General features: G+C 36.1%; 2 protein-coding genes across 6 annotated transcripts in view; one reads left to right on the forward strand and one right to left on the reverse strand.

Moving 5' to 3' along the window:
- ANGPTL1 (angiopoietin like 1) overlaps window positions 1–8,475 on the forward strand; it is a 37,828-nt gene extending 29,353 nt beyond the window's left edge. Inside the window, exon 6 of the transcript XR_006551081.2 lies at window positions 4,998–8,475. The gene's annotated coding sequence lies outside the window, so the exon portion shown is untranslated. The remainder of the gene's footprint in view (window positions 1–4,997) is intronic.
- Window positions 1–26,338, reverse strand: part of RALGPS2 (Ral GEF with PH domain and SH3 binding motif 2) — a 166,271-nt gene that overhangs the window by 71,547 nt on the left and 68,386 nt on the right. For 4 of the 5 annotated variants that reach the window (XM_006048561.4, XM_006048560.4, XM_025285561.3 and 1 more), the window contains exons 6-8: window positions 16,507–16,596; window positions 11,794–11,886; window positions 6,648–6,774 (exon numbers count right to left, since the gene is read on the reverse strand). In XM_006048561.4, coding sequence (XP_006048623.1) covers window positions 6,648–6,774; window positions 11,794–11,886; window positions 16,507–16,596 — 310 coding nt within the window. The remainder of the gene's footprint in view (window positions 1–6,647; window positions 6,775–11,793; window positions 11,887–16,506; window positions 16,597–26,338) is intronic. The other variant, XM_006048562.4, reaches the window with a different exon arrangement.

The following is a 26,338-nucleotide window of genomic DNA, read 5'->3' on the forward strand; positions in this document are numbered from 1 at the left end:
AGAGACAGAGTTAGGCCATCTTACTTTTCTCTGTAACATTCTGCTTCTACTTGATAGGAAGCAGTGTACAGATCTGCAACAACTTCCTTATTTCCATAGTTTTAAAAACATATGCTTTCCTTCCCAGAAAACATACTAAGCTGGTTGAGCTACTGCATCTTCCCAAAGTTACATAAATAAAGTAGAAATGAGGCTAGAAAACGCACATGAAAGAATATTTATCATGTTTCATACAACAACTAAATTATTTTTGCACAATGCTCTTTTGCCCTCTCTCCAGCAAAGCAAAACTTCCCATGCCAAATTCTCTAATAAGCCCCTTAAGACTGTTCTCCAATGACAAGAACAAATGAGTGCTGTTAATGATTTTCAGATTTAAAGCAATAATTCTCATATAAAACAATTTTTTCCTTGAAATTTGCCAAACTATTTCTCTCCAGAAAAACTGCATCCTTAGCCTAAGAACTTTTCACTATATCATCCAGGCTGACTAATTTTTACCTTGAATGCAAACCAACAGAAGAGACAACTTTTCAACAGATGATGAGTTGAAAGCCAAGAAAATATTTTCTACTTTTTATAATTTAATCCACATTGAATTATAAATAAATCTGGCAGTATCAAAGTAAGAGTTTTGTCAGTATATAAGCCTTCATTTTCTGTTTTAAATTTCACAGAGAATGATGGTTGGTTCCGTTCATAATTCATAACACTAAAAACACCATTAGTTTGGATAATGCCTCTTATGTTAAGAATAGGTGATTAACCTTTACCTTTTCTCTGTACAGTACAGATTCTTTTGGTTGACATATCTGTTCCAAAAGAACCTCTGCAGACACTAAAGGATAAGGGGTGGTTATTCAGTCACTGAGTTGTGTCTGACTCTTTGCAACCCCATGGACTGTAGCCAGCCAGGCTCCTCTATCCATGGGATTTCCCAGGCAGGAATACTGGCATACACTGCCATTTCCTTCTCCAGGGGATCTTCCCGACCCAGGGATCCAACCCTGGTCGTCCACTTGGCAGGTGGATTCTTTACCATGGAGTCATCTGGATAAAGGATAGCCTTATGCAAATTCTGTACACTTGAGGAGGGATAGTTAACTAGAAGCTCCTAATATGCACAATGAGTATTATCTCTCAAATGTCTTCAGGACAAGTTATCTCCTATCAAATGTACAGCATCTTGTACATGTTGTCATTTTTGGCATCTATCTGCACTAGGCGTAGTTTAATATGAGTGGGGAAAAAATTCTGAAGAAAAGTTAAATTTAAAAACCACGATCCTAATTCATTTTTAATAAGGACAAAATATGAAAAATGTAAATATTAACAGGATATAAAGTATTGTAAAATTTTCATTCTTCAACATACTTTAGTACTGAAGATTAGGAATGAGAAAATAAACCAGCTGCATATGATATAAATAAATCAAGCAGTCAAAAAGTTGTATAAAGTTGAAATGCTTCACATTTTCTTAGGAAAAGCATGTTTGTTTTGATAGATGGGATGAATACATTTAATCTCAAAGTGTGCTATAAAATGAAACTGTCATTGCATTAAAAAGGTGATTTTCATGCTGGAAATGAGCTTAACTGCATCACAAGAACTTGTCTGACAAATATTTCACTGTTTCATTTTCCTGTCCCAAGTCTACCAAATGTTTGTGCCAAATGTTCCGCAATCATCTCACAATCTCAGATGCTTCTTCACAGACTGGTATAGGGATGAATAATTATATGGAGAATCCAATGTATAAAATTATGTAGATGCTAAAGTGTATGTTTCGTGTACAGAATACACAATATTCTTGGCAAGAATACACAGAAGAACTATACAAAAAAGATCTTCATGATTCAGACAACCATGATGGTGTGATCACTCACCTAGAGACAGACATTCTGGAATGCAAAGTCAAGTGGGCCTTAGGAAGCATCACTACAAACAAAGCTAGTGGACGTGATGGAATTCCAGTTGAGCTATTTCAAATCCTAAAAGATGATGTTATGAAAGTGCTGCACTCAACATGCCAGCAAATATGGAAAACTCAGCAGGGGCCAAGGGACTGGAAAAGGTCAGTTTTCATTCCAATCCCAAAGAAAGGCAATGCCAAAGAATGCTCAAACTACCACGCAATTGCACTCATCTCATACGCTAGCAAAGTAATGTTCAAAATTCTCCAAGCCAGGCTACAACAGTCTGTGAACTGTTAACTTCCATATGTTCAAGCTGGAATTAGAAAAGGCAGAGGAACCAGAGATCAAATTGCCAACATCCACTGGATCATCGAAAAAGCGAGACAGTTCCAGAAAACCATCTACTTCTCTTTTACTGATTACACCAAAGCCTTTGACTGTGTGGATCACAACAAACTGGAAAATTCTTCAAGAGATGGGAGTACCAGACCACCAGACCTGCCTCCTGAGAAATCTGTATGCAGGTCAGGAAGCAACAGTTAGAACTGGACATGGAACAACAGACTGGTTCCAAATCAGGAAAGGAGTATGTCAAGGCTGTATATTGTCACCCTGATTATTTAACTTATATGCAGAGTACATCTTGAGAAACGCTGGACTGGATGAAGCACAAGCTGGAATCAAGACTGCTGGGACAAACATCAATAACCTCAGATATGCACATGACACCACCCTTACGGCAGAAAGCAAATAAGAACTTAAGAGCCTCTTGATGAAACTGGAAGAGGAGAGTGAAAAGTTGGTTTAAAACTCAACATTCAGAAAACTAAGATCATGGCATCCACTTCCATCACTTCGTGGAAAACAGATGGGGAAACAATGGAAACAGTGACAAACTTTATTTTTCTGGGCTCCAAAATCACTGCAGATGGGGGCTGCAGCCATGAAATTAAGAAAAGCTATGACCAACCTAAACAACATATTAAAAAGCAGAGACATTACTTTGCCAACAAAGTTTTCCAGTAGTCATGTATGGATGTGAGAGTTGGACTATAAAGGAAGGTGAGCACTGAAGAACTGATGCTTTTGAACTGTGGTGTTGGAGAAGACTCTGGAGAGAGTCCTTGGACTGCAACAAGATCCAACCAGTCCATCCTAAAGGAAATCAGTCCTGAATATTCACTGGAAGGACTGATGCTGAAGGTGAAACTCCAATACTTTGGCCACCTGATGCAAAGAGCTGACTCATTGGAAAAGACCCTGATGCTGGGAAAGATTGAAGGCAGGAAGAGAAGTGGATGACAGAGGATGAGATGGTTGGATGGCATCACCAACTCCATGGACCTGAGTTTGAGCAAGCTTTGAGAGTTGGTGATGGACAGGGAAGCCTGGTATGCTGCAGTCCATGGAGTCTCAAAGAGTCGGACATGACTGAGCAACTGAACTGAACTAGACTGAAAGTGTATGTTTTCTATTTTTAGCATAAGTTTTTGCCATTCCCCTTCACCCTTTGGCTTCTAATGGGGTTTTTCCAGTGGTTCAGATGGTAAACAATCTGCCTGCAATGCAGGAGACCCAGGTCCAATCCCCAGGTCCAGAAGATCTCCTTGAGGAGGGCATGGCAGCCTACTCCAGTATTCTTGCCTGGAGAATTCCATAGACAGAGGAGCCTGATGGGCTACAGTCCATATAGTTGTGAAGAGTCGGACACGACTAAGCAACTAACACTTTCACTTTGGCTTCTAATTCTTGATAACCCTCACAAACATGCATCTTGCTTAACAGAGGGTCGCAAAGAGTCGGACACGACTGAGCAACTGAACTGAACTAAACTAACAGATGGTATGAGAAGTAGAGGAGGAGGAGAAATTCAGTAAAGCCAAAAACAAAGAACAGAAAACCCGCCAAGTGTCGAGGGTGGTGAAGCAGTGTAGATAATGCAACACTGTGATCACTAGGTCACTAAGCCAGGAGATAAGATGGGGATCAGGTATAGAAAAAGGGGGAAAATGATTAATATACTTCTGAACATGCTAAATTAAGAGTTACCAATAGATATCTCATTCAATCAGTATCTGAGTACCTAAAATGTTACTAGGCCACAGGAATTAGGAATTACTAGGAATTAGGAATTACTAGGCCACAAAGCCAATTGAATATATAGGTCCAATCTGAGATTTGCAGTCCTCAGGTGATATATGGGAAAAAGCTGAATGAGACCATTTTAAGTGTGTGTATGGAATAAACGGAAAGGACTGAGACCTTTAAAAGAACAGATATGAGAGAAAGAGGAGTCAAAAAAACAAAAGCCATAAATTAGAAGGTAAATCAAGAGAGACTGGTGCTACTGGTGGAGAATTTCAGTAAGGAAGATTCTGGGTCATGAGAATATATAAAGTGAAAAGTAACTGAAAAGAGGAGTTAATGCAGACCAAATTGAAGACACAGGAAAGATTATGGTTCTATTACTTTCTCCAAACTAACTTCTATACCTCAGTGTTTTCTTCATTTGCCTTAACCCACAGGAAAAAAATACTCCATTTCAGGTATCAGAGTTGGGAGAAAACAGGTATATTTTCTAAAGGAAATCTTTTCCAGATTCCACTATTTCAATGATTTCCCACCACATCCTCATAGGTATGTAAGAGTGTGCTTAAGTGCACAGGCACAGACAACTTCAAACCCTCTACTGAAGTTTCTACTGTGGATAAATATAAAACAAAGACCCCTGAACTAGACATCACAGCACAAGGATTTATGTTATTTTGTCCTCTTTAATAGAAAATAATCTTAGTCTCCTTTTCTAAAAAAAAAATTATGAAATTTGCAAAAAATATTTATTTCAATGAGAAAAAACACAATTGTGGAATCAGTAAATTTTAGAATAAGAGTTTAGCAGCTATAATTGGAAGGATGTTAGGTCAGAACCTCAGAATTGTCATTAACTAGGTTTTAGGATTCTGAATCAGCTCTTTTACCTTTCTGGACTTGGGTTTTCTCAAGCTTAGTATAAGTGATTTATATAGAAGAGATCACTGTGGTCCCACCCAGCCTCAAGAAAAACATGTGTGCTACTTCTAGGTAAAGAAAACAAGGCTTAAAGAAGACAATTCAATGACTTGAAAAATGAATATCATAGAGCCATTTTGGAATTGCAGTTCCCAATTCTCAGTCTGCAATTTGGAAGACCTGGGTTCAATCCCTAGGTCGGGAAGATCCCCTGGAGAAGGGTACGGCGACCCACTCCAGTATCCTTGCTTAGAGAACTTCACGAACAGAGCCTGGCAGGCTATAGTTCATGGGGTCACAAACAGTTGGACACAACTGAGTGACGTGAATTCAAAAAATTCTAATGTTCTTTATGCTATGAAAAGTTTATGTTTTTATGGAGTATGAAGATATTGATGACACTTTTAAGAATGTCAAAGCCAAGGTAATGGTAGAAAGTAGAGCGTACACAGAATGCCTTTCCTAATATCAGCTTAGAGCCTGAGTTATGTTTACTATGGCCCTGAACCATTTATCAAAGAAACAGACAAACGGTACGTGGCCACTGCACAATGCACAGGAGTACTCTGCCTTCAACACAGGATGTGCAACATTTCCTATTCCCACTGGACTCTGAGAATGTCCCACAATGATATGATGAGTTGAGATCTCTGACAAACCAAGGTGATGCTCTAGAGCAGCTGAGTGACAAGTGTGTCAGCTGTCTCTGCCCTACTCTGCGTTCTGGTACTACACTGGTGCTTTGTGTTCAGTGGTACTATAAAGACTTCAAAGATGACACTGTAGAGTCTCCTAAACCAGGAACAGGTTTTTCCATGATTTTCAGAAACAGTCATGGTAAAATCCAGTATGAGTAGTTACATAAAAGACAGAGTGGAAATAGAAGGTAAAAGGGGAGACCGGGAAAAAACAAATGTTATCTTTTGATTACTCTCTACAAAGGATCAAGTCAATTTACTTTAATGCATATACTAGGTATACATAATATAATGCATATACTAGGTATACATAATATAATGCATATACTAGGTATACATAATATATTTTCTGTATTTAAATTCACATATACATTAAAAAGGTATAGTTTCAGTCATTTTTTTATTCAAACACCTAATAAAAAATTACTATTCATATTTTGGTGAACATCTTATGTTATTGGTTTAATACTTCTTGGAATTCATCAACACTGTAAAATATACAATAAAGAGATACACACTATGTGTAATAATATGTAAAATACAGATTTTTCCCAGCACCGAGCTAAATTTCCACAGCTAAACAGCTAATTTCTTCCAGAAAAACAATAACACCTTCATTGAGACTGTTTTTCATAATTCACTGTTAAAATACCTGCCAACAATATAAACTAAGAACTCATGATGTTGACAATAAATTCATTGTATCTTTTGATCAATTTCTTAAGTAAATGTTAAATATTTTCACAGCATTAAACTTCACTGCAAACTACTAGTCCATTCTTTTAAAGCATTACTAAAATAGCAAAAATGTATGGCTTTACCATATGCTTCATTTCTAAGAAAAAATGAAAATACATTCCAGGTAGTAAGGTAACACATTCCTCTAGACAATTTTTTCAACTTAAGAATCCTTTAATTTCTTTAAAGGACACACAAACTTTTAAAATACATTGAACTTTTTATAAACGATTGATTAAAGCAAAGCAACAACTAGGCATAATGAATATACAGTGACATAACTCACCTAAATAGGGAATGCAGGGTGTCATCTTTAAGCTACTTATATAGTCTCTGAGTCTTTTGTAATTATCTTCTTTACTCATTACATATTCTAGTTTTTCAAAGGTAGTTTTGTCTTTCCGACTTAATAACTAAAAGACAAACAGAAAAGCCCAAGTTATTTCTGTATCCAATTTTATTAAAGACTTAAAAGTTAGAATTACTATAAATTTGAATCTTAATTTCAAAGTTTTATTTTCTTTAATTATATTTTGGTAGTATATAAATAAAACAAAATCAGACATGTTTATTAATATAATAAACCCATATTCATTATTTATAAAATACAATATACTTTGTATGTACCTAAAATAATTAACTTACTAAGTAGTAAATTATAATACATTATTTCTCATCCTTACTATTTTAAATGGTTAAACAATTTTTATTAGTCATTTTCCTAATTTAAAATAATTATATATTCATATTCACCTCAAAGGCCCAAATATTTTCATGACTTGTCCCCTGCCCCCTCAAAGATAGTTAATTCTTACATAAGCATTAGGCAATAAATACTGAATTTCATAATTTAAGTAATAATTTTTCTTGATGACTCTAACCATACCTAGTTCTTCCAGTACTATAAAACTACAATTTACATGTTTGGATTTCTGACATTTTTTTCTTTGATCCCTTTGATCAGTGCTGTATTATATACAGTTGAACAATCAACTGCAGCTGTTTTAGGAGGCTTGAGGAGTAGATCTGTAGTGCGTGCCCTTTGAGAAAAATGGAGATATCAAGGGGAATAAAAGAAAAGCAAGGACAGTCATCCGAAATAATATTAACTAAAAGATTCAGAAAATACATGTTTTTAAGTATTTCAAAGACTTTGGAAAAAAAATCTCTTCTTTAAATATGTGAAGTTACTATTTCATTATGTTGTAAATCAGATTTCACTTTATGTCATAAAATATTTGTTATTTTATAGCAGGCAAAACACTTCCACCTATAAAATTCTCATCTAATTCTCCTACGAGGTTAAGAGAAAAGTCAAGAGGACTAATTTAAAGATGAGGTGACTGAGACCCCAAGGAGAAGCAGAACACACCAACACTCATCAGTCATCACTCACAAAGACTAGGTCCTGCTTTTATGGGTCTCAGTCTGGTCCCGGAGACAGAGTATTCTAACATCTAACCCACTACTCTTTTTAATATTACAAGTAATATAGTTGGGATTGATGCTGTAATCTATTTTTCACAGGCTCCAAGATAACAGATTATCTTCAGATAATCTCTAAAACAAAAACAAAAACAAAAAAACTGTCTAACCAGTATCTCTGAATGTTTTAGATAGGTTTTCCTGCAAACACTGGTTTCACGACTTTGTGTGGCCCAGTTTCAACACACTTGATTAGAACTTTCAAGATTAGGTGCAACTCTCCACTTCGATCTATAAATCCAAACATTCTTTTCTCTCCCACATAACAAAGTATTTGAATATGCAAAATATACTGCATGACACAGCAAGGATAACAAGAAATCTTTTTTTTTTTTTTCCAAAGTCAGTCATTCCAGAACTCTGGTACAATATCTGGAGAAACAAATTACATGCAACTCATAGCTGATTTTGACATATCTGAAACACAAAACTAAAGAAGCATGGAGTCTGATATGTATAAAAATAACACATTTTGCAATTTTCATAACAAATCAATAGTCAGAATGAAAGGATTCAATTTGGGGTGGGATAGCAGAGACTTGTTTTCAGAGGACTATTTTTAAAAGCTGTGGTAAAATATACATAATATTTACCATTTTAACCAGTGTTAAGTGTATAGTTTAGTGGCATTAAGTTCATTCACATTATCCATCAATCATTGCAATTGTCCATGGCTAGAACTCTTTCCATCTTCCCTGAAATTCTGTAACCATTAAACAGAACTCCTCATTTCTTGCTCCTCTCAGCCCTGGGAACCACCTTCTACTCTGTCTGAATGACTGACTACTCTTGGCACCTCATATAAATGGAATCATTCACTATTTGTCTTACTGTGTCTAGCTTATTTCATTGAGCATATCATCATCAAGGTTTATCCAAGGTGCAGCATGTGTCAGAATTTCAGTCCTTTTTAAGGATGCATAATACTTCATTGTATGTTTACACCACATTTTGTACATTCATCCATCTGTTCGTGGACATTTGGATAGTTCATACCTATTGGTTATTGTTAATCATGATGCTTTTTTATACACTGGTATAAAAATGCCTGTTTGAGTCCCAATCTTATGATTCTTTTGGGTATCTACTCAGAAGTGGAGTTGATGGATAAATGGTAACTCAATGTAATTCTAATTTTTTGAGGATATATCTTATTATTTCTTATCTTTTTTGACTATGCTAAAATTTTTATGTTGAGTAGAAACAGTGAAAATGAGCATACTTTTCCTTGATGTTAAAGAGAATGTTTCTAATATTTCCCCCATTTGTGATGTTGTTTTTTGGTACATTCCTTGTATTTGAGGGCACCAGGATTTTCCACCATACTACCCTTTCACTGTTCATTATTTCTTTCCTTTTACTTAGGTTAGATTCCTCATCTATAACAACTTTTATATTTACCTACTTTATCTCTTGTACTATCCTTGACCCCTCTGTGGTACAAACACGCCTAAAAAAATTCCAACTGGTTAAATACAATTAATTCTCAGCACTTCTTCATGGTAATGCTGAATGAACACCAAGTTTCACTCTAAGTTCATGACCAAAAATCTCAAGTGGACCTTCCTAAGACCTACTGCTAAGTCGCTTCAGTCATGTCCGACTCTGTGCGACCCCATAGACGGAAGCCCACCAGGCTCCCCCGTCCCTGGGATTCTCCAGGCAAGAACAATGGAGTGGGCTGCCATTTCCTTTTCCAATGCATGAAAGTGAAAAGTGAAAGTGAAGTCGCTCAGTCGTGTCCGACTCCTAGCGACCCCATGGACTGCAGCCTACCAGGCTCCTCCGTCCATGGGATTTTCCAGGCAAGAGTACTAGAGTGGGGTGCCATTGCCTTCTCTGCCTAAGACCTACATGTTTCCCTAATTAATTCACTCTCAGCTTGATGACTTTCATCCTTTCCTCTCTCTTCAAACCTCCAATACCTCTCCCACTGTCAATTAATGACCTTGCTTCTTGTGTCTTATGAAACAGAATTCTGCAGAATCCCACCACCAAATCTACCCACATACCTGTGTTTGTAACCAAACGCACCCCCTTCTCTCCTGTTAAAACGGAGACACTGTTCCTGCCCCACTGGAGTATTGGACCTTATCTCCTCTGGGCTAATCTAGGGTATCACAGGCTTGACTTCTTGTTCACCTCCTCATTTTATTAGATCACTGTACTACCACTCAAGCATACTGTCACGGATCTCATCTTTAAAATCAAAGCAAAACACCACTAATCTTTAATCTCACATTTCTTCTAGTTATCGCTGGCCCTCACCTCAGTACTTCACAACAAAATTCCTCAAAGGCATTCTCTATTCTTACTGTCCCATTTTTTCCTCCACTATTCTCTCAAATCCAATCATTCCAACATCTTTGACAAGGTCATCAATCCTTTTCAATTGCCAGGTCCAACTGCAATTGGGCCCAATCATTTATCAGAAATTCTTACCACATATCACAGAAAAGCATGAGGGAAGTATTTTACATCTCATTTACTTGGTTTTATTTTTCTACAGAGCATTCATCATTATTTATGATATATCATTTATATATTTACAGCTTATCTTTTCCCAGTAGAATGTTAGCTCTATAAGAACAGGACTTTGTCTATATCATCCACTATGCACGTCAAACAATTAGTACCTAGCAAAACTGTGGAATATTTTCAAGTTTAACATGAACACCAAAAATTTTATTCAGATTAATAATGGAGCTGTTACTAATTTAAACAAAACTATTTTCGATGCAAGACATGAGACAGAGACAATGAAAATAACTTCAAGGAAACAAAATTAACTTGAGGGAAATGTATCTTGTTTCTAAACCACAATATAAACCAGAGTACAATTTCTTTTCCCTAAAACTTCAAAGACAGAATTCATGACTGTATATTTATAATCACTTCCACTCCCTCATTAAATTAAAATTTTAATAAAAGAGAATTAGGTCATCATTATTAAAAATAATTTTTAGAGTAGGAAAACTGTTCACTCAGGTGTTTCTAAAATGCAAATGAAATATAAAGAAGATCATAAGCTCTTCCATACTAATGTTTTTCCAGTATGAGAAACATCTGTCTCTTCAGACACTATGAAAAGTAAGAACAGCAGGCTAATTAAACACAAAGTTATATTTTAGTAAGTAAAAAACTGTGATAAGGTTAGTCAAGTCTTTATTCCAGGACAGTAAGAACACACTAACCCTCTGCACAAAATGTAGTAAACAAAACCATTCCTCTCTAACATTAAAGAACAGTATTAATATGAAAAGATTTAACTGAATCTAAAGTTTCAGTTCTATAAAACGTAAATGAAAAATACCCAGCAAGCTTGAGGCCAGTATCACATTGATCAACCATAAAAATACACAAATTTGCAAAAGTAAAACCTCACACTCTAACCCTGTTAAATAGAACCAAGTATGATTAGCATAATATCACAATGTGCACAGAAACACTGCCTACTTCCCTGTTAACTATCAGATTTTCCTTTATTCCTAAGGAAAAAAACCCAAGAGTTTACTGAGTAAAAATATTGTAATGGAAATCTGAATCAGTAAATTTTGGGGGCAACTTACAATTTATATCTTTCTCAAATTTTCCAAAAGCATAATCTGTATATGATTAAATGCAATTTATTTTCACATTTACAGTTTCCCATCAGTAAACTTGAAATGCTATATTGTCAAAGATGTTTTAAAAAGTTCTACAAAAATTAAAAGAGCAGAAACCAAGCACCAAGTTGGTTTTAGCTCAAAATACCTAACAAGCCTCATGAAATACTTATTTAAGGGGAGAGGAAAAAATGTAGGTTTCAAAGAACAGAGTACAAACTAATTAAAAAATCCTTATCTATTATTATAATATTAACTTTACTAAGAACTACAAAAGGAACTAAAACATCTTCACTTCCAACAGGAAGTCTAACCTATCATTAACTAAGGAAGATTACTCACCGCCCATGTTTTAGTCAATCTGAAAATTGGGGCACTCTGTAAGCCAGAAACCACCGCCATAAGTGCATGAAGGTTATTCAGCTCATACAGCTTCTGGAAGATTTAAGAACAAGGGGGAGGAGAGATGAAAAATAAATAGCATGAATACAAGACAACTTGAAGACAAATACAGTTTAGGCAACTGGTGGTTCTTGTAGCATACTTATTACCCTCATTGTTGAGATGTGTTTTTAGGGTATCCACTGTGTTTACAGTAAGCTGATTTTTGGCCCACACAGAACTCCCTCCTAGCTCTGGGAATACATCTACCTCCAGTTGTCTAATCCATTAAGAAAACCAAAGTTATGGCTCAGTATCAGAGTTATCTGGTATGCATCCTTGTTTCTAGTAGGCAGTTTCCTTTCTTATACTGAACTATTACTAGTTCTGCCTTATGATCCAAGTTCAAAGAAAGGCCTGTGCCCAGGATCTTGATTTGTGTCCTACTCAGGTACCCCCGCCCCCTAGGTGAAGGCAATGGCACCCCACTCCAGTACTCTTGCCTGGAAAATCCCATGGATAGAGGAGCCCAGTAGGCTGCAGTCCATGGGGTCTCTAAGAGTTGGACACGACTGAGCGACTTCCCTTTCACTTTTCACTTTCATGCATTGGAGAAGGAAATGGCAACCCACTCCATTGTTCTTGCCTGGAGAATCCCAGGGACGGGGGAGCCTGGTGGGCTTCCATCTATGGGGTCGCACAGAGTTGGACATGACTGAAGCAACTTCGCAGCAGCAGTAGCAGCAGGTTCACTAACGGGAGAAGGAAATGGCAACCCACTCCAGTATTCTTGCCTGGAGAATCCTATGGACAGAGGAGCCTGGAGGGCTGCTGACTTTAGGGTCGCACAGAGTTGGACACAACTGAAGCGACTTAGCAGCAGCAGCAGAAGAACCCCTAACATTCCAGGGCTAGGGTTCAAGCTTGCTTTTCACAGCCCTCCTCAGTTTCTGGCTTCCTCCCACCTGAATCCCCATTCCTTTGTTCCCTGTTCATGCTGGGACATCTACCTGCTTCCCAACACTAGATGTTGCTTTTTCTAGCCTCCATGCAGAAGAATCCCATATGATGCTGTGCATGCATGCTAATGCTAGGTTCCATCACTTTACCAAGAGATCATCTACTTTTGTCAAATTATTGCTAATTGCTCAGATTTCTTCAAACTATCAGATGTTTACACCTCAAACGTCTTAGCATGTAAAACTGTCCTTAATCATCAAGAAACTCCAAGATAAAAATTGCCTGTTTTGAATATGAGAACCAAGGAAAGGCGAGGGGTTCTATTCTTTTGATGAACTCTAACTAATACCACCTTAATTCTGGTCTGAAAGAACTCCCATAAAATTTCAAGAAATATGAACTCAAGTTTAAAAAAATAAAAAAGGGGAAGGGAAAAACAAGGACTCTTTCTGCCATCTTTCTGTGCCACATAATGGGGTGCATGAATGTCTTGGCTGATGCTCTCTAGAGTATCAACAACGCTGAAAAGAGAGGCAAAAGCCAGGTGCTTATTAGGCTGTGCTCCAAAGTCATCATCAGGTTTCTAACTGTGATGATAAAGCATGGTTACATTAGTGCATTTGAAATCTCTGATGATCACAGGGCTGAGGAAATTGTTGTGAACCTCACAGCCAGGCTCAGTAAGTGTGGAGGGATCAGCCCCAGATTTGATGTGTCACTCAAGATCTATTACTAGAAAAATGGCAGAACAACCTGCTCCCATCCCATCAGTTTGGTTTTATTGTACTGACAACTTCAGCTGTCATCATGGACCAGGAAGAAGCAAGACAAAAACACAGGAGAGAAAATCCTTGGATTCTTTTTCTTTTCCTAGGGATGTAGATTCATAAAAACTAGGGATGCAAATTCATACAAACAAAGTGCCTCAGAGGAAAAATAAGAAAAAGAAAATGAAATAAGAATTCACAAATGGAGAACAACATCAGGTACTGGCTGTGAATGAAATGAAAAGGAAGGCACTGTCCAAAAAGCAACACAAAAGCTAAGGAGTCTTTTTAAAAATGTGAAATAAAGGTTAAAAAGACATAAAAGGTAGAGGGGAAAAAGGCTAATATTTATCTAAATGGAGCTACAGAAGGACATGATAAATAATGGGATAGAAACAATATGAGAGGTGAAAGTGAAAGCTGGTCAGTTGTGTCCGACTCTTTGCGACTCCACGGACTATACAATTCATGGAATTCTCCAGGCCAGAATACTGGAGTGGGTAGCCTTTCCCTTCTCCAGGGGATCTTCCCAACTTAGGGATGAAACCCAGGTCTCCCACACTGCAGGCAGATTCTTTACCAGCGGGGCCACAAGGGAAGCCCAAGAATGCTGGAGTGGGTAGCCTATGAGAGATAAAGGTGGATTATTTTCCCAAATTACTGAAAGACATTCCCAGGGTGAGTAAGCTCAAGAAATCCCAAGCAAAGTAAATAAAAAAATGAATCATGAATTTGGAATCTCATTTTTCAAGAACAAGGGTGACAGAAAGATGCTTCCAGATAAAATAAAGAGAGCTTTAAAAAAGATTTTAAAATGGTGCCAGAATGATTATTCATATGGAAAAATATGAACTGGAATCCATAATTACATGTATTATATCTAAAATTTAAGAATTAACTACCAAAATCAAAGCTATAGAAGAGTAATGTGTGAGAAAATCTTTGACATTTTCAGAGTTAGAGTAAGATTTAAATGAGATAGTCTTTTAGGCATAAGACAATAAATAAGACAATAAAAGTTAAAGATTAATATATTTGACTATTAAAGAGCATCTGTATCAAAAGACAACAGGAAAAGAGTTGTAATATAGGTCACAAATACGAAGATGTATGCAAAGAATATAGCAAAAAACTTTAGCATCTGGGATTATATTTATTAAACTATCAAAGTCAAAGACCAACACTGTAACAGAATACTGTTCAAAAAAGATCTCGAGCAGACATTTCAGGAGAGAAAAACATAAACAGCCAAAACACAAAAAACGTTCATTCTCATCAGATTCAATGAAAGCTATTGGTCTCACTGTCATTTCTTTGAAGGTAATTTGTCTTTTCTCTCTATATTTCTAGTATTTTTTTTTTTGATTCAAATAGTGCCAGCTGCCAATTTATTTTTTTGTTTTGAAATTTTTATTTATTTATTTTTTAAATTTTATTTTTAAACTTTACAATATTGTGTTAGTTTTGCCAAATATTGAAATGAATCTGCCACAGGTATACATGTGTTCCCCATCTTGAATTCACACAAGAATGCTGTGTAAGTAGTGGTATTGATAACAGCAAAAATCCAGAAACTCCTTCCTAAGTCTCTAGCCTGCCTACTGGCCCTATGGACTTCAAATTTGCCAGCCTCTCCCCAACTCAATCACATGAGATAATTTCTTAAACCTTTTTATACATGTTATACATTTACATGTGTGGGTTTTTTCTGACTCTATAGACCCTAACTGAAACATCTACTAAAAGAAGAGAAAGACTTGCCTGTTTTATAAGAAACAAAATAGAAGGCAGAGTCCCCAGTGGGATTGAAGAGACAGTAATGGACAAAAAAATTATGAATTTAGACCTTGGGGTAAAAGTAAGCACTATCAGAAATAACTTCAAAGTATGAGTCTGAACTGGAATTAAATGATTATTTGATGAGAATAATGACAGGTTTAATGGATTTGGTGGTTTTGAGTGGAACATTCATAAAAAGAAAAAAACTAACAAAAACACCAGAAAACAATAATGAAAATTCAGGATCTATGGAGAAAAGACATGGATTCTACTAGCTAAAATCCAATCTTTAACATATCACAAAGAATGCTTTTTAAAATTTTATGACACTTCTGAAAAAATAACAACTTTTAAGAAGGCTAGCTCTGCCACCTAGTGCCACAGAATGTTAGAATAGAATTGCTCCCAGATGCTCAAGGAAACGACGGAAGAGTTATGACTTACAATGATCACAATAATTTACAATTGTAAAAATCGTATCCTCAATTTATTCCATCTTCCTTCATTCACAGGTGAGATATGTTATGTATTTATTATTAGAATAATGAATGTGGCTACCATTATACCTCTTTTCAGTCAACTTGACATAAATCTGGAGTTGTTACAAATTTTAGTAAAATTCTGTAACCTCTTGTGGAATGTCCTATTCCATCTTCCTCTCTAAATTTTAACTGTCTTTGAAATCCATGTTCTATTTCTCCTGCTGCATCTATTATCTATGTTACTCAACGTATTTGGTTAACACCCTCATTTATACTGTTCTTTTAAAATTAAGTCTTATTCTCCACATGGTTGGCAGAATAATCTATTTTAAAGGCAAATAACTGATATGTATTTCCTCACTCAATCCTGTAAGGCTTTTTTAGTCATCTGCAGAATATACCAAACTATTTTATAACTATTAAACTTCATCATAATCTGACCTCTGCCCAAATACAATTCAGCTTCTCGAGAAAGAGAGGAAAAGTATAAAAGAAAGGGGAGGAAGATAGGAGGAACAGAAGAAAAGGCAAACGAAACAGACATGCAATTTAAAAAATTAACTCACGTTAATCAGTAGGCCTTATTTTCCAGCGTCAATAAATAGTGACTCTAGTGACACAGGCAAATACTTGCTCACAAGCATCGTAAACGACTGAATTAAAAAACAAGCACAAGTTTATCTCACCTTAGCAGTTTTAATATAGTGGCTCAAAACTTCTGCTCTAATTTTTAATGTCTGAGCATGAAGAATCTCTCTAACAACCCAAAAGCTTACCTGCAAATAAAAAATAAAAATAGGTGAATGGTAAGATTCTTTACTTACAGGATCAAAGAATGACAAGAGCTACCTGATGAACCACTGAGAATTGTGTAAAAATACTTTCTCTTGGCCCTGACTCACCACCAGGACATAACTCTTCAAATGTTGCACATCATACACATATATAGACAGACAGATATAGACATGAGTATTTGTTTGTGTGTGAGTCCTTGAGCTCTCTGTGACTGTAGCCCACCAGGCTCCTTTGTCCATAGGATTTCCCAGTCAAGACTACTGGCGTGGGTTGCCACTTCCTTCTCCAGGGGATCTTGCCAACCTAGGGATTGAACCCACGTCTCTTGCATTGGCAGGCAGATTCTTTACCACTGAGCCATCAGGGAAACATATATACACATTCGTACAGACACATAAAAACATCATAATGATTTTTCATCTATAAAAGCGAATGTAAAATTTGAAGGAAAAGAGAAAGCAATAAAACCAGAATGATGCAACAAGAACAGTATACTGCCGGGAGCCGGCGAGAGACATTCCACTCGTGACAAAGGTCATGAGGAAGGAGGCTCGGCATACGCAAAGGCGGGATCGAGCCTCGGGAGTGCCCCCGGATATTCTCGAGCATCTACCCCCAAAAAACCAGAGTCTGCCTACTTTATTGCTTTGTGCTCTCACCTCTGACTTTACTGGGGGCTGTCCCCCACCACCATCTCACTCTCTCTGTCAAAGAGTTAACTTACAGCTCCAATTAATAAAGTTCCTGGGCAATTAGGAGTGTTTAAATCCAAACCCCTCAGATGGCTCTCTAACTCGCCTGACAAGCTTACCCGGACTCCTACAGCTATGCATACGATTGTTTAGTCTCCCAGCCTCGAGAGGCACGGGAAGCCTAAGATATTCAAATAGCTTAGAGCCTCTCAGAGAGTTAGAAACTGTCAGAATAAAACTAGTAAAAGATTTCATTGATGAGCCAATGTTTGTTGCCAAGTTTTCACATCCCCTGAATTGTATCCTTGAATGTGTATTAATTAATATAGTTGGTATGTAGAAAAAATAAGTAGTGGCCTCGGTGTCAGTAACTTTAGACCCTTAAGGTAATAAATTCTTTCCTTTGTAAGCCCATTACACATCCACCATATAGGAACGTAATCTTATTTTCAGAAGATGGCGCCAAACCTTAAAATAATTACTCTTAGAGAAAATAAGTCTTTGTTGATAAGTCCTTGTCAAGAGTCATAAAATGTTAATAGGCCTCTGGCCAGAAGATGATGTAAATCACCTAAACCATTTGTATACAATAAATTTGCAGGAAAGAAACCTTGGTTTTTGATAAGCATCAAAGACTGCTGACTTTGCATCCCCTATTATCCTCTATGTGTAACTTAGGGTATAAAAGCCCCTGTTGAAAATAAAGCTATGGGCCTTGCTCACCAACGCTTGGTCTCCCCATGTCATTCTTCCCTTTAACTTCCAGCTGAGTGTCCATCTGGAGCGCGGATATCCTCTGTGACCATTTATTTGCCTGGGCTTCTAAGACCCACTCGAGAAGGTGTCTAAGGTGGGGCATCTTTCGCTATTCGAGAGGGCGCCTGCGGCCTCCGTGGTCAGAGCTAACCTGGTGTCATGGGTTATATTGATTTTCCGCGTAAACCAAGCCATTCAGCTTCTTTTCTCCACTGAATTTTCCTACTGAGCTATCCTCATTCTATTACTCTTTATTATCTCTAATTAACATTTGAATAGGTCGCCTAGCCGTCTCTCCTTCGAATACCCTGGATCAGCCGGGGCTGGACCCCGGCAGTATACAAGTGTTTTTTGCTGTATTTTATAACACTCTGGCAGAATTAGATAAGCTCTAAGATCAGACTCTGTAAAACATGCTACTTATAGTATGTTTTTCTGTGTCTGTATAATCCCATGCTGCCATTTATTTACATGGAGTAGAATCCTAAATGTAAAGAATCTCAAGTATGGTTTTCCTGATATGAATAGGATAAAATATAAAACTACTTAAAGAAAAATATATCTAAGTCATTCTAAAATCAAGATTGTATTTTTAACAATTATGTAATGCTTTCTAATTCAATGAAACCATCTTCAAAATTTCTTTTAAAAAACAATAAACATCATTCATCATAAGGCAGGATGGGTCTGTAACATTACTAAAATGCTCTGGTGAAAATAGTGTGCTTATCATATGACACAGTAATATGTATGTAATATACATTTTTTATATAACATATTTCAATTCATGTACTATAAAAGCAAAATCAAAGCACTATCAGTTGGTTCAAAATTATACAAATCTAAAAGTAGGATGTAGTTAGAAATCTCAGTGCAAAAATAAAGCCACTGCCACCTTTTCTTCTGAGAAATATTTCAGAATTTATTTGCAACTTTCATCTATAAACAAACTGTCAAAATTTGTATATTTTAAAGTGTATATGTAAATGTAAAATGAATATATTTTACAAAGACATCTTTATATTTGTTACTATATTTGAGCTACTAATGACAATAATTATCCCTGATTCTAATAAATTTTACTTCTAAAATGTATCTAAAGTTAAGGTTATTTTAACAACAACCTTGTGCTGTCCTGTGCTTAGTCGCTCAATCGTTTCCAACTCTTTGCAACCCCGTGGACTGCAGCCCGCCAGCCTCCTCTGTCCATGGGGATTCTCCAGGCAAGTATACTGGAGTGGGTTGCCACACCCTCCTCCCCAGGATCTTCCCAACTTAGGGATTGAACCCAGGTTTCCCTGGGCATTGCAGGTGGATTCTTTACCAACTGAGCCACCAGGGAAGCCCAACAACAACCTTATTAGAAAATATTAATTATGATTCAATCTAAACTTCATGATCACTGACTTAATAAATTTAATGTCAAATTTTAAGACAAATACTATGGTAATTTAAAAACATGGCCACAAACTCTTTGTCACTCCTCACACTGAAAGTTGGGGGTATACGTCACCTCTCATCGAACCTAGACAAGCTCATGACTGCTTCAAGGAATAGAAAATTAACAAAACTGATACTGACTTCCGTGACAAGGTCATAAAAGAGCATGCAGCCCATGCCTTGATTGTTGGAACATTCTCTATGGGATTCCTAAACTACCACGTAAGAAGTCCAGCTACCCTGAGACCTCCATGACTGAAAGGCTAAGTGTAGGTGCTTCCCAATTCACAGTCCCATCTAAAGCCAATCACACCTGATAATACTGCCCCAGAATGATCAACAGCTAGACACAGTTTAATGAAATTACTGGACTTAAAAGAGAAAAATCTTTAGGCTAAGAAAAGAGAAAGTGATTTTTAAGGAAAAGAAAATTTAATTATCATCAGACTTTTTAATAGCAACACTTTGCCAGAAAAAAAAATGGAGTACTACATCAAATATTATCAAGGAAAGAAAATTTCATACAAAGGACAGGCAAACTTATCAATGTGTAAGAACTCAAGAATTATTGTTCCAGTGAGCCCTTCCTGAGTAAATGCCTGGAGAACAGGCTTCAGAAAATCAAATGACTAGAGAAACACCAACATTAGAAAGACAGTGACCATTAAATACACACATGCACAGAAATAAGAATGATAAGGGTTAAAAGAAGGAGAGTACATTATATAATGCCTATATGCCCAGACACTATATACTATTTACTATAAAAGAAATACAACATTTGCAAAAATATGTACATAACTGTTTAAAGGCATTAGTATTGCTATTCTGAGACTGTTATTTGTTTATGTAGGTTAAGGCAAATGAGTAACTTGTAGGATACTGTATCACACCCCGAATTTATGAAAAACCAGGTTGCAGGTGTGGAAGAAAGGATATACAGATATAATATGGAAGAGATTAAGTAAAACTCTGATCTTGAATTTGAATTAGAAGTACTAGTATGAATTTATGAAATATTTTATCTTCAAGTAGTTGGTATAGATATGTGTGTGTATATGACATATAGATATCCTAGCTATATCTGCTAAAAAAGCCTAGAAATTATGGTCACTCTAATAGCAATGAGCATTTTTAGCACCTAGGTCCATTTCCTACTATGAGAAACCAACATTTGTTAAAGAAATGCTGATTCCAGGCAGAGAGCTGGTAATGGACAAAATGAACATGCAACGTCTTTGCAAACAAAAGCAAAGAAACTGTTCAAGATTACAAGGGTCATGAGAAAGGTCATGAAAGCCAACCTGAAGAGGCTCCTGTTGGCCAATGACAGGATAATATATGAGTTTCAATAATGATAATAATGGCAATGAAAATACTGATTCACATCATATATGTTTACATTTATGAGTTTAAAATAAAATTAAAAAATTAAAAACTACTCTGTCATTGTTAAAGGATGACAGAACACCAATTCATTATCTTGAAAACTGCTAAATACAGCAAGAAAGATCAAATACTTATTCTTCCTTACCTGTATGAAATGGAATCTCTAGGTATGCAAATACTAGATGAGGGAAAAATATCTCTATAAAATTATCCCCACTAAAAATATTTCTTTATATCTAATATCTAATGTATCTACTAATATCACAGAAAAGATCTGATGAAGAAACCCCATACAACCCAAACTCTTGCCAAAGGCACTGAACCCAACTGAACCTTTGGAATTAGCAGCTAATTTCCAGAGAACATAGAACATATACTACACAAAATGCAATATAGACTATGGGAGACTATGGGAGACTCTAGAGGTTCTTCCACAGGAAATAGTAAGGAAGAGAAAAGGATAAAGGGAGAAATTGCAAATTAAAAAGTTGCAAACATTTAACAAATTAAAAAAACTGGCCAGGCTAAGTTAGGGATCCATATTTATGTGATAAAAACTATAAAAATAAATACATGACAGTGAGTGCTATAAAAGTCAGGACAGTACTTATTGTTGGAGGAAGAAAGGCTGTGAACTGGGATGAAGGCACATGGAGGGGTTTCTAGGGTAGTTCCCAAACTTTCATTAAACCATATGTTTGATTTGTGGGTTCTTTTTGTATCCATGCTTTATTTTACAATAAACAGTTTAAAGTAAAAAATAAGAGAATAATACACATGACCAGAGAAATCTGAAAATGACAGAACGTCTGAAAATGAAAAAAAAAAAAAAAAAAGTAAAAGTAAAATTAGGAAGAACTGAATGAAAAAGTCCATGAAGAGAATGATCTCTGTTTTCCTTATTCACTAATATATCCCCAACATCAAGACCAATATTCAGGACATAGTAGGAGCTTAGTAAATATTTAAATGAATGAAAATAAAAGTTGAGTCATTTTACATCAATTAGATTTCAAAGTTTAATGACACCAAGTGCTGATAAGGATACACAGTGATGAAAGCTCAAAGCAAACTGGTACAATCATTTTTAAAAATATATACTGTCTTATGTAGTTAAACATGGATATACTCTCTCTGACACAAATTTTGTATTTAGGAACACATTTTTCAAACAAATCAGTGTTTTCCCCTTATTTTATGGTAATCAATTTAGTAAGTTTAAGCAGCAATTTTTTTTTTTTAGCAAAGACCAAAGTACATATTGTCTAATACAGGTAAGTATTATTTCAGAAAACTTTAGTTTGTATATTCAGTTACAATGTAAAAATATTTTATATTATTGTGGGTCATAGCAAAAAATGTTTGAAAGCCAGCAATTAGAGAAACTACTGCACGTAGGCACCCAAACTCTTAGAATATTCATAGCAACATTCTTCACAACAGCAAAAAATTAGGAGACACATTAGTCCACCCTCAAAATTAGTCTACCCTCAAAAGAATGATGAATTCTTTCTGATACATTCATACAATGAAATGCTAGAAGATAGCACTGAAAATCAATGAATAAGCACTATATACATTATCATGGATACAGCAGAGAAATACAAGTGAAAAAAGCCAACCACAGAAGTCTGTATATAGTCTGATGATATGTTTTACAAAGATGAAAAGCAAGATATACAATATGTTGTTTAGGGGCACAACTTTTTCTGGTAAATCTACTCATATAGGAATTATAACAAGAGTTAAAATTTTTTAAATCAAATTAAGAAAAGACAAAAGAGAAAATTTTTTTTTCAGATAATAGTTACCCTTTTAGTGAGGACAGAGCAGAGAACATATAAAATGCTTCAATAGTTTTGGTAATATTTTTAGTTTAGGTGGTGAATTCACAGTTGTTTTATTATAATACTTCCTAATATACATTAGATTAACGATATGAACCTGCCAGTTCCGTAGGCCAGAATCGGCAGTTTCAGAAGATTCAAACAAACATTTAAAGTATTTTAGGAATGAGTCAAGTATTTCATTAAAAAGTAAATCTTAGAAAACTTTTATTCAGAGGTTATTTCTAACTGTAGCTGCTTTATTCAAGCTTTTATAATCATATAAGTGTTATGAAAACCTTTTATTTACAGCCAAACATTTGTTAAGCTTTAAAGATAATTTCCTAACTTTTTATCATGGAAATCTTCAAACGTATACTGAACTAAACATAATAATAATGAACTCCCCAGTACACATCAACCAGCTTCAACAACCAAGTTATGGCCAAGTTTTCTCACTTCTACTCTCATCCCACTCTCAAATGCTCCATTAATACTGTGAAGCAAATCACAGACAATATATGATAGCATCTATCAACATTTTCAAAAAGGAGTCTTTCTATAAACATAACCTAAAATTAATATCATTTCTAAAAACATTAATTTCTAATTAATCAAATTTCCAATTATCTAAAGGTAACATTTAAAAAAAATTTAGACCACCTTTCCGCCCCCACCAAAAAAAAAATCAGAAAGCCACTGGCCAGAAGGCATAAATAAAAGTGACCAAAGAAATAGCCAAAATAGAATGACTATTAAAATTTTGATAGAGTCAAGTCACAGGAGACTATACAGATACTTAAAATGTTTTCAGTGATTTTATCAATATGATACAGTAACATTTCATGATATGTTAAGACAACAGAACTGTAAATTATATGTACAACATGATTTCTATTAGATTAAGAAAAAAATAAAGAATGGAAGAATATATACTAAAATATTAGTAACAGTCATCTCTGGGTGATTCTGCACCTACCCCCCAGCTTTTCATACATTTCTACATTTTTTCAGTTTTCTGGCAATGTGTGCTAGTGTTTTGATTATCAATTAAAAAAGCATAGTTTTAAAAAGATGTGAGAGAGTTCCATCTCTGGTAATGTGGAGAAGCAGGTATCTCTGGAAATGCTCCTCTGATTATAATTACAAATTATAAAAACAGTATTTAAAAGCACAAGAGAGGAACCAAAAGAAGGCATAAATTGGAGAAAAGATCTTTCAAAGAAGTAAGATGCACTGGATGAGATTTGCACTTATAAAGTTAAGTGTCTGAGGACATTCAGAGTTACAAGGTGGTGCACTGAGAATTTTAGAGAAGGCCACAGTCTTGATGGCTTCAAGAGTCAGAGAACAACTGGCTAGACAATAAGGGGTGACATTCTGGAAAGGTAAGAAAAGTCCCCCAAATCTATATAAAAACTTGATCCAAATCTCCAGTTGACCTCAGAACTGTGCATGTGCAGGGAAAACTTTAAGAAGCCCAGATAAAGACAACATCTGGAAAGAACCGATCTATTCTCCAACAAGAAAGAGAATTTAGAGTTTGAGCCCTGCTGAGTTAACTCAGTCAGTTAGTCAGTTCAGTTGCATGTCATGTCCAACTCTTTGCGACCCCATGGACTGTAGAATGCCAGGCTTACCTGTCCATCACCAACTCCTGGAGTTTTAATGCTTTTTCTCTTAATACTCAGTCAACTTTTTCTTTTTCTTTGTGTGTCTGGTAATTTTTTCAATTGTATAGTCATCATTATGGATAATGTTATAGAGACTGTGGATTTTGTTGTCTTCTTTCAAACAGTAATGATTTTATTTTAGCAACTTCCTGCTAAAATTGTGTCAGATGGGGCAAAAAAAAAAAAAAAGAGGACTCAACTATATGCTATCTACAAGAAACTCATTTTAAAAATAAAAGTCTCTGGAGAAGGAAATGGCAACCCACTCCAGTGTTCTTGCCTGGAGTATCCCAGGGACGGTGGAGCCTGGTGGGCTGCCGTCTATGGGGTCACGAAAAAAAAAAAAAAAAAAAAAAGTCTCTTTGCAACTTCTTTTGTAATTTGCTACTTCAGATTTCCCATCACACTTCTAAGAGAAAATAATAGAATAATGGAATAACTAAGTAATGAATTTTATTATAGATCAACTTTAATCTTGATTAAGTGTAAAAGCTTTTGGTACACATATTTGACCCTAACAATCTTTTGACTTACTTAAGAATAATATTAGTGTTTAAAAATCTAAAGTCAAATTTGTGGGTATTGTGACAATGTTTTTGTTGGCAAAGAAAAAAGTTTACCATGATGATAAATCCTGACCACTCCAGAAAAAATTTAAAACAACTGCCATATAGTTTAAATTAGCAACTCAGTATAAGACATGTTTGCTGTAGGTTCCTTACTAATGGTTTACTCTAACTGAAAAAAACAAATACTAACGGACTCCCATTTTAGGTAATGCGGTGAACCAAATAACTTGAGATATACTATTTGCTTTGAACTGTGGTGTTGGAGAAGACTCTTGAGAGTCCCTTGGACTGCAAGGAGATCCAACCAGTCCATTCTGAAGGAGATTAGCCCTGGGATTTCTTTGGAAGGAATGATGCTAAAGCTGAAACTCCAGTACTTTGGCCACCTCATGCGAAGAGCTGACTCACTGGAAAAGACTCTGATGCTGGGAGGGATTGGGGGCAAGAAGAGAAGGGGATGACAGAGGATGAGATGGCTGGATGGCATCACTGACTCGATGGATGTGAGTCTGAGTGAACTCCTGGAGTTGGTGATGGACAGGGAGGCCTGGCATGCTGCGATTCATGGGGTCGCAAAGAGTCGGACACGACTGAGCGACTGATCTGATCTGATCTGATAAACCCCTAGAAATGCTGAGTTAAAGACAACCATTTTTTTAAAAGTAGGCTTCCCTGGTAGCTCAGCTGGTAAAGAATCTGCCTGCAATGCAGGAGACCCCGGTTTGATTCTTGGGTTGGAAAGATGCCCTAGAGAAGGGATAGGCTACCCACTCCAGTAATTTTGGGCTTCCCTGTGGCTCAGACGGTAAAGAATCTAGCTGCAATGCGGAAGACCTGGATTTGATCCCTGGGTTGGGAAGATCCCCTGGAGGAGGGCCTGGCAACCCATTCTAATATTCTTGCCTGGAGAATCTCCATGGACAGAGGAGCCTGGTGGGCTATACTTCATGGGGCTGCAAAGAGTCAGACACAACTGACTGACTAAGCACTGCACGTGACTAACTTGAAAAGAAAAGATTTCACTTGAGGCCAAAAATAAAGGAAATAAAGGCAAAAAAGGAAAGGGTAGGGCAGCTGCCGTGGGCAGATTTCCTCTCAAGAGCTTAGGGATGTGGGATTTAATACACCTTGTAATAAAACAAAATAAAAAGTTGAAGATGACTTAAGCAATTGAAAAAAAAAAGGGGGAGAATGATATTAGTGTAAAAAAAAGTACATAGATTTGAAGCAGATTTAACACATCTGAAGAGAATTATTTTAGTGAACTGAAATACAAATCTGAGTAAATAACACAGAATGGAGCACAAAGGGATAGATGTAAAATATGACAGGTTAAGACACAAGTAGGAAAGAACATAAAGTTCCAGTAAATTTTCAA

Source organism: Bubalus bubalis, chromosome 5 (assembly GCF_019923935.1).
Source record: "Bubalus bubalis isolate 160015118507 breed Murrah chromosome 5, NDDB_SH_1, whole genome shotgun sequence".
Taxonomy (NCBI): Eukaryota; Metazoa; Chordata; class Mammalia; order Artiodactyla; family Bovidae; genus Bubalus; species Bubalus bubalis.